The 8,780-nt window shown below is 48.4% G+C and overlaps 1 protein-coding gene across 2 annotated transcripts; it reads right to left on the bottom strand.

Annotated features, from left to right (window-relative positions):
* Positions 1–1,182: 1,182 nt before the first annotated feature.
* Positions 1,183–2,870, bottom strand: Mrpl11 (mitochondrial ribosomal protein L11). Of its 2 annotated transcripts, none has more exons than XM_013020967.1 (4): positions 2,645–2,870; positions 2,348–2,407; positions 1,453–1,546; positions 1,183–1,370 (listed from the first exon to the last, which is right to left on the bottom strand). In XM_013020967.1, exons 1-4 carry the CDS (start codon positions 2,765–2,767, stop codon positions 1,207–1,209), a joined length of 441 nt encoding a protein of 146 aa, XP_012876421.1. In that variant the 5' UTR covers positions 2,768–2,870; the 3' UTR covers positions 1,183–1,206. The 2 variants fall into 2 exon arrangements, with proteins under 2 accessions (XP_012876421.1, XP_012876420.1); XM_013020966.1 differs by having other exon boundaries at positions 2,312–2,407; positions 2,645–2,868.
* Between the last annotated feature and the right edge of the window lie 5,910 nt (positions 2,871–8,780).

Below are 8,780 nucleotides of genomic sequence, written 5' to 3'. Positions count from 1 at the left end.
GACAGTAGGAGAGGGCTGGGAAGGTGGCTCAGTGGTAGAGTGCTTGCCTTGCATGCATGAGGCCCTCGGTTCGATTCCTCAGCACCACATAAGCAAAAAGAAAAAAGCCGGAAGTAGCGCTGTGGCTCAAGTGGTAGAGCACTAGCCTTGTGCTGAAGAGCTGAGGGACAGCGCCCAGGCCCAGAGTTCAGGCCCCATGACTGGACCCCCCCCCCAAAAAAAAAAAGAGTCTCATGGACTTTTCTGCTGGAGCTGGCTTTGAACCATGATCCTCAGATCTGAGCCTCCTGAGTAGTTAGGATTACAGCATGAGCCACCAGCACCCAGCCTATCACAAACATTTTGTACAGTAAAGTCACAGGGCTAAGATGTGGTCCCAAGGCAGAAATCCATCCCCCTTATCTCTGCTCCCTGTAAAAATAGAGATTTGAGAAATGGCAAGTTCAAGTCTGCTATAGGTTCAACTCCACTCAATTTGGGAAACCATCAACTGTCAGCCTTGGCGTGAGCTGTGGCACAAACAGCAAGGGGCCAGCAGAGGCTGTCCTTATCCCTGCTATGGTCTGGACCGTACTCTCCCATTGACACCTTACTTTAAGGGAACAATTCTACATTAATCCAAAACCCTTTGGGGAGGGTGGTACTTCTGGCACTGGGATTAACTCTGATTGATCTCCCCCTCGCACCATGTCCCATTCTGCCTCTGGGACTAGAGTCTCTAAGAACAGTGGCTTCTGCTTCTTGTCAGTGCCTCCCATCCTTCCTGAGATATTTCTATTTCTTGGAACATTTGCTCCCAGTCTTTGCCCTCCTTTCCCAGGGCTCTGCTCAGATGTCACTTCCCCAGGGATCTCTTAATGGCACACCCTGCAAAACCAGGATTCCTCCTGTTTGCTTCTGTGGCACCTATTGCTTTTTAAATCAACATTGACTATCTGGCTGTATTTACGGATCTGTTGCTACTTCAAGACAACGAGTTCCAGCAGATTAAGATAAGCATGAGTTCATGTCTAGCTGTATCCAATCCTAAAACAATGTCTGATACATAAGAGATGCCTAAGAATTGTACTTCCAATGCACAAATGAGGCCTGTACCCAGACTCCATCCTCAGGACTCGAACATTCTCCGACTCAACAGCTAACTCTATAAGCTGCCCCAAGTAAAGCCTTCTGGGCCTTCTCTTCAAACTGCTTCTCCCATGACACTCACTCCTTCACCACTCGGATGCCCAGGGAACGGGCAGAGCCAATGATGGATCGGACAACAGAAGACAGAGGGACATCCTGCAGGGCAAAGGCTTCATCCTGTGCTTTGACACGAGCAATTTCATATATGTGCTTCAGCGTCACCAGGCCGGCCACCTCTTTCCCTAAGAAGGAACAAGTCATTCTTTAAGTGTCACTGTTTCCCTCCACAATTTCCAGAATCTCAGGAGTCCATCTGGCCCTTACCTGTTTCCCGGGCCCCTTTCTCAATCCCAGCAGCTGCCTTCAAGAAATAGGAAACAGTGGGTTGTCCAATCTTGATTTCAAATGTCCTGTCAGGCTTAACCAAAAAATAAAAAAGATATGTAAGAATCACTTCGCTTTGCAAACTTCTAATGTCATTTTCCCTTCCTCTCAATTCACTTTCCCATGGTGTCCCTCACAGTCCACAAAAAAACCCACATGGAAAAACAAACCTGCAGCAAACATCCCCGCCACCTCTATTCCAGGTCTAACTCAGTAAAATGGAGGGACAAAGGGAAGAAAGGAGCTAAAGCACAACCAGATAGCTTCAGAAAAAAATATGGTTTAGACTATGTCTCTGGGGAAACAAGCCCTGTAATAAGGAGAGACTTGCACCTAGGGTGCTCCCTCCCTCTCTCCCCTGCACCTCTCTTGCCAGTCCTGGGGCTTGAACTCAGAGCCTGGGCACTGTCCCTGAGCTTCTTTTGCTCAAGGCTAGCACTCTACCACTAGAGCCACAGCCACTTATGGACTTTTCTGTGTATATGGTACTGAGGAATTGAACCCAGGGCTTTGTCCATGCTAGGCAAGCACTCTATCACTAAGCTGCGTTCCCAGCCTCAACGTGCTTAGCTTCTTTTATACAAGGCTGGTGTTTTACCACTTGAGCCACACCTTCACTTCCAGCTTTTTACTGGTTAATTGGAGATAAGATTCTTACAGACTTTAATGCCTGGGCTGGCTTCCAACTGTGATCCTCAAATCTCTACTTTCTGAGTAGCTAGGATGACAGGTATGAGCCGCGGGCGCCCTGCTAGAATGGAGTGTTTTAAGAAACCGAGGATCAGAATCCAGATTGCACCTTCACAAAAATCTTCGTGGGCAGAGGAATGCCTACTTTGATGTCCTTCGTCTTCTCGTTGAACTCCTTGCAAAACTGGCTGATAGAAACACCTCGCTGTGGGAGAAGCATAGAGGTTAGCGGCGGCGGGCGACAGCTCCCGCGCTCCCCGCCTTGATTTCTCCGGCGGGCCAGCTTCCCCCGCGGGGCGGGGCGCGTGCACCTCCCCGCCTCATCCTCCTCCAGGGAGCCTGCAGGGGTGAGCAGCGGAGCCGGGCCTCGCACCGAGGTCCCCCCGCGAAGCGCTCATCCCCCCCCCGCGCCCGCCGCGCCGCGTTCCCGCCACCGCCGCACCTGACCCAAGACGGGCCCCAGCGGGGGCCCGGGCATGGCCTGGCCAGCTCGCACGATGGCCCGGATCACTCCACCAGCCTCCGTCTTCTTGACGGCCCGCGTGACCCGGCTGAGCTTCGACATGACACACGGCTGTCGGTCTCTCGTCACCTCAGAGCGAACTGCCAGAGCCAGGCTCTGGGCGCCGCCATCTTGGGCCAGAGGTCAACGGTCCTCCCGTAAGGTCAACAACTAGCAGCCTTGTTTCGGTCCTTACCGCTCCCCAACTAGTGAGCCAAGGAGGCCTAGGGATTTTTTTAATTCTTCACAATTGGTCTTCTGCAGATAGTGAAAGACTCTGAATGGCTTCGGTGCACGCAACTTCCCAGGAATGTGTACAGGCACGGTCTCAGACAGCCCAATGGCAGTGGGCCCTTGATCCTCGCAAAGTATTGTGGGTATGGTAGTTTCGGCCCCTCCTGCAGGCTCTGTTGTTTGCCAAGGCACTAGGATGTCATCTACTGGACACAGTGAAAATCTAAGGTTTGAAATGAACTTGGAGCTAGTTAGGGACTGGGAGACTTTTTAATTAATTCATTCATTTTTAAAATTTGAGTCCTGTTGCTGAATGGTAATAAGTGTAGATCTTGGAAGCAAACTGCCAGGTTGCTGGCTGTTAATTCAATTATGTAGCTTCTTTTCTTTGTTGTACCCAGTGTAATAGGAATTATAATATGTACCCCCCAACCTCTCAGGAAAGTTATGAAGACTGGCTTTACTATTCTATTTTATGTGTGTATATGTGTGTATTTGGGTCTGTCTGTCTGTTTGTATGCATGTATATTTGTTCCACTCCTAGGGCTTGAACTCAGGACCTGGGCACTGTCCCTAAGCCACAGCCACTGCCGCCACCTCCTCCTTCTCCTCCTCCTCCTCCTCCTCCTCACTACTGCTTGAGCCACAGCTTCACTTCCAGCTTTTTACTGGTTAATTGGAGATTCTCTCACAGACATTGCTTCCTGGGCTGGCTTTGAACCTTGATCCTCATATCTCAACCTCCTGAGTAGCTAGGATTACAGGCATGAGCCGCTGGTACCCAGAGAGAACTGTTTTTATGAACAGTTATTTTCCCCCTACCCTATGAGGGATAGGCACAGAGATGTCCACTTTACAGATGAAGAAACCCAGATACTGGGTGCAATGTCACTTACCCTGTGTTCCTCTGGGCTGTGGCTATGATCTGAACGTGGCTTGCTCCTCCTAAACTCAAGTTGAAATTAAATTTCCATTGTAGCAGCATTAAAAGATGGGGCCTTTAAGAATTGGTTAGGACAGGAGAGTGCTGCCCTCATCAATGGATTAAAGCCATTATTGAGGGAATGGAATGGATGTGTTCAGCTTCTCTTCTTCTCTGTCTTATCTTCTGCCTCTGCCATGTTATGACATAGCAAGAAGGCCTTGGCAGACGGTACCCTAATCTTAGCCTTCCCAGCCTCCAGAACTACAAGAAATAAATTTCTGCTCTTTATAAACTGCCCAGTCTTGAGGCTGGGGATGTTGCTCAGTGGCAGAGTAGCTGCCTAGCATTCGAAAATCTCTTGAGTTCTATCCCCAGCAGCACCACCACAAAAATGTACCCAGTCTCAGATGTTCTATAATTGTAGCTCAAATTATGTTAAGATAAATTGCTAAAAATTAGTATATCAAAATTTGAACCTAAGCTGGGCGCTGGTGGCTCACGCCTACTCAGGAGGCTGAGATCTGAGGATCACGGTTCAAAGCCAGCCCTGGCAGGAGAGACCGTGAGACTCTTATCTCAAATAAACCACCAGAAAACCAGAAGTGGCGCTGTAGCTCAAGTGGTAGAGCGCTCGCCTTGAGCTCAAGAGCTGAGGGACAGCGCCCAGGCCCAGAGTTCAGGCCCCACGACCGACAAAAAAAAAAAAAAATTTTGAACCTAGACCATATGACTAGTATTCATGAACTTAACTGCTGCTATGTTAGTGTATGATTTTTTTTTTTGCCAGTCCTGGGGCTTGAACTCAGGGCCTGAGTACTGTCCCTGAGCTTCTTTTGCTCAGGGCTAGCACTCTACCACTTGAACCACAGTGCCACTTCCAGCTTTTTCTGTTTATTGTGGTGCTAAGGAATTAAACCCAGGGCTTCATGCATGCGAGGCAAGCATTTTACCACTAAGCCACATTCCCAGTCCTGTATTTGTATGTGTGTGTGCACATGTGCATGTGTGCTAGTGTTGGGGCTTTAATTCAGGACCTTAACCTTTCCCTTGGCTTTTTCCATTCAAGGTTAGCATTCTACCTCTTGAGCTACAGCTCCATTTATAGTTTTTATTGCTGGTTAATTGGAGACAATAGTCTCATAGAATTTTCTGCTCGGTTGGCTTTGAACTGAGATCCTCAGATCTCAGTCTCCTGAGTATCCAGGATTACAAATGTGAGCCACTGGTGGCCAGCTTTGAGTATGATTTTGAATATAATTATCCCTTAACCTATGGAAGAGTTTTATCCCAAAGACATATATTAGTGGGACTAAGAGGGTGGCAGCTTAATGTGACCATGATGCCTGGAGATAGATCCTTTGGAAAATTATTAAGTCATACCATCTGGATGTGATTATTACTAGTACTCATTTGCTAGGTTACATGGGCACATCACCTTGGAAAGGAACTCTCTAGCCAGCTGTATGGACAGCTGACACCTGACTGCCACCTAATGAGGGACCCCAATGTAGAACCATCCCGCTAAGAATCTCCTGTTTCTGAACCTCAAAACCAGAATGAGATACTGAATGTTTCTTATTTAAGTGGCTAAGCTTTCGGGTGATTTGTTGCAAGGTAATTTGCTAATATAGCTAGATACTGAGATGAACTTCTTCCTAAGCCTACTGCAGACCAGGGAAGAAGACAGTAGGAGAGGGCTGGGAAGGTGGCTCAGTGGTAGAGTGCTTGCCTTGCATGCATGAGGCCCTCGGTTCGATTCCTCAGCACCACATAAGCACAAAAAGCCGGAAGTGGGGCTGAGGCTCAGGTGGTAGAGCGCTGGTCTACAGCTGAAGAGCTGGGGGACAGCGCCCAGGCCCAGAGTTCAGGCCCCACAACCAACAACAACAACAAAAAAAGACAGTAGGAGATTGAGAAACACACACACACCTTACAGAAAGCTGGGAGCAGATGGACTGTCAGGAGCTAGGGGTAGAGGCCTTGGAGACCAAAGCAGCCCATGTCATAGTTCAGTGTGTTTATTTATACAGGCACTTGCACAAACAAAAGGCAAGGAGGAGCTGGGCACCAGTAGCTCACACCTGTAATCCTAGCTTCTCAGGAGGCTGAGACCTGAAGATCTCCATTCAAAGCCAGCCCAGGCAGGAAAGTCTATGAGACGCTTATCTACAATTAACTACCAGAAAACCAGAAGTAGTGAGGTAGCTCAAGTGGTAGAGCGCTTGCCTTGAGTTGAAGAGCTGAGCGCCCAGGCCCAGAGCTCAAGACCCAGCGCCGACAAAAAAGAAAGAAAGAGAGAGAGAGAGAAAGAAAGAAAGAGAAAGAAAGGAAGGAAGGAAGAAAGAAAAAAAGGAGAGAGGTGTTGTACGTGATAGGTAGCTCTCAGCAAAAGTTTGGTAATTAACAGGAAAAACATATGACCTTGAGTAAAGCTATCTGAGCTCATTAATTTAGCTCCAAGGCTAAGATATGAACTATGCCTTCCAACTGTTTGACTGTTCAACTGTTGCTGCCTCAGGTCATCAGGCAGAGATGACACGGTTCTGAACTGTTGCTCAAGGAACTCCTGTCTCTGGCTCCCAACACACCAATTCTCTACAAAAACAGGTAGCAGATGCCAGGCACTGGTGGCTCATGCCTAATCCTAACTACTCAGGAGACTGAGGTTTGAGGATTGCTATTCAAAGCCAGTTGGGATTAAGTATCAAAAAGCCAGAAGTAGGGTTGTGGCTCAAGTGATAGAGTACCAGTCTTGAGCAAAACAAAAGCTGAAGGATAGCACCCAGGCTCTTAGTTCAAGCCACAGGACACACACACACACACACACACACACACACACACACACACAGAGCCAGCCAGCCAGCTGGATTTGGCTCATTGGCTATCGTGTGTCTTGCCTGTTCTCCAATGACATTCTCTCTCTTGGTACCACACTAGAGTTTTAAGCTTTTCCCAGTTGTTTTAAATTTGAACTGTGTGTGTATGTGTTGATACTGGGGCTTGAACTCAGTACCTGTTGCTCTCCATTGGCTTTTTTGCTCAAGGTTGGTGCTCTACCACTTGAACCATACCACCACTTCTGGATTTTTGCTGGTTAATTGGACATTAAGAGTCTCATGGGGGTTGGGAAGGTGGCTCAGTGGTAGAGTGCTTGCCTCCCATGCATGAGGCCCTGGGTTCAATTCCTCAGCACCACATAAACAGAAAAGGCCGGAAGTGGTACTGTGGCTCAAGTGGTAGAGCACTAGCCTTGAGCTGAAGAGCTGAAGGACAGCACCCAGGCCCAGAGTTCAGGCCCCATGACCAACAACAACAACAAAAAAAAGTCTCATGGATTTTCCTGCCCAGGCTTGTTTGCTTTATTTATTTATTTGTTTATTTGATCAGTCATGGGGCCTGGGTGCTGTCCCTCAGCTCTTCAGCTCAAACCACTTGAGCCACAGCACCACTTCTGGCTTTTTCTGCTTATGTGGTACTGAGGAATTGAACCCAGGGTGTCATGCATGCAAGGCAAGCACTCTATCACCTTCCTAGCCCCCAGGCTGGCTTTAAACAGTGATCCTCAGATCTGTCTCTTGAGTAGCTGGGATTACAGGCATGCTGGTGCTCAGCCTATTTTATACTCTCTCTCTCCTCTCTCTCTCTCTCTCTCTCTCTCTATTTTGTGCTGGTCCTAGGGCTTGAACTCAGGGCCTGAACATTGACCCGGAGCATTTTTGTTTAAGGTTAGTGCTCTACCATTTGAGTTACAGCTCCACTTCCATATTTTTGCTGGGCAATTGGAGATGAGAGTCTCATTGACTTTCCTGCCTGGGTTGGCTGCAAACCATGATCCTCAGAGCTCAGCCTCCTGAGTAGCTACGATGACAGCCATGAGCCACTGGTGTCTGGCTCCTCCTTGCCTTTTGTTTGTGCAAATTCCTGTATAAGTAAGCACACTAAACTATGGTATGGGCTGCTTTGGTCTCCCAAACCTCACAGATAAACTCAGTCCTCCTCATTTCTACTTGGAAGTCTCTCGAATCCTGGAACATTTTCCTAACATCAAGCCACTGGGGGGAGCCACCAGCCTATGGACCCATGCCCCTGGAGCCTGGTCTTTTCCTTGCTAGCTTTTACTTAGATGTCTTCCTCTAGCTGGCACTTCTATGTCAAGCCAGATACTCTGATCTCCCCTATAAATGATGAGACCCCAGCTGGGCACTGGTAGCTCACGCCTGCATCCTAGCTACTCAGGAGGCTGAGATCTGAGGGTCGCCATTCAAAGCCAGCCTGAGCAGGAAAGTCCATAAGACTCTTATCTCCAGTAAACCACCAGAAAACTGGAAGTGGTGCTGTGGCTCAAGTGGTAGAGCACTCACCTTGAGCTGAAAAACTGAGGGATAGCACCCAGGCCCAGAGTTCAAGCCTCATGTCTGACAAAAAAGAAAAAAAGAAAAGAGAGAGAGAGAACCCTTAGGATCTGCCATCCTCTCTCAATTTGGCCCTTTTGTGGCACATTCATTCTAAGGCCATCCATGCATTCAGGACTCCACAGACTAACTGTGGCAGCCACCACACAAAGCACACACAAATACTGGTGTCACTCTGCTCCCTAGCTAGAGCTTGAGAATGAGGCCACAGCTCCTCATCTCTGAATCCCTAAGTCAACCTGAAGGTTCTCTCTTTTCCAAGCAAAGACACCATGGTTAAGTCTAACATCTTTGCTCTTCCCATCCCCCTCCACATCTCCCTACCAGAACTGGCTGTGGTTGCTGCTTTCTTTTTCCTCTTCCTCCTCCACCTCCTCCTCCTCCCCCCCCCCACCTCTACCTTCTCTTCTTTCTCCTTCTCCTTCTTCTTTTTCTTCTTCTTCTTCATGGGACTTGAACTCAGGGCCTAGGTGCTGTTCTGAGCTCTTTTGCTCAAGGCTAATGC

This window comes from Dipodomys ordii, unplaced genomic scaffold (assembly GCF_000151885.1).
Source record: "Dipodomys ordii isolate 6190 unplaced genomic scaffold, Dord_2.0 Scaffold54, whole genome shotgun sequence".
Classification (NCBI taxonomy): Eukaryota; Metazoa; Chordata; class Mammalia; order Rodentia; family Heteromyidae; genus Dipodomys; species Dipodomys ordii.
Note: the sequence above shows the minus strand (reverse complement) of the source record. Positions and strands in the feature narration are given on the sequence as shown.

Excerpts from the sequence above, each read along its gene's own strand:
- Mrpl11 (XM_013020966.1), bottom strand. The coding sequence starts at position 2,767 with ATGTCGAAGCTCAGCCGGGTCACGCGGGCCGTCAAGAAGACGGAGGCT. Across the intron at positions 1,547-2,311 it reads CCACGAAGATTTTTGTGAAG|CCTGACAGGACATTTGAAAT; the intron begins GTGCAATCTGGA and ends TTTTTGGTTAAG. Across the intron at positions 1,371-1,452 it reads GAAAGGGGCCCGGGAAACAG|GGAAAGAGGTGGCCGGCCTG; the intron begins GTAAGGGCCAGA and ends GTTCCTTCTTAG.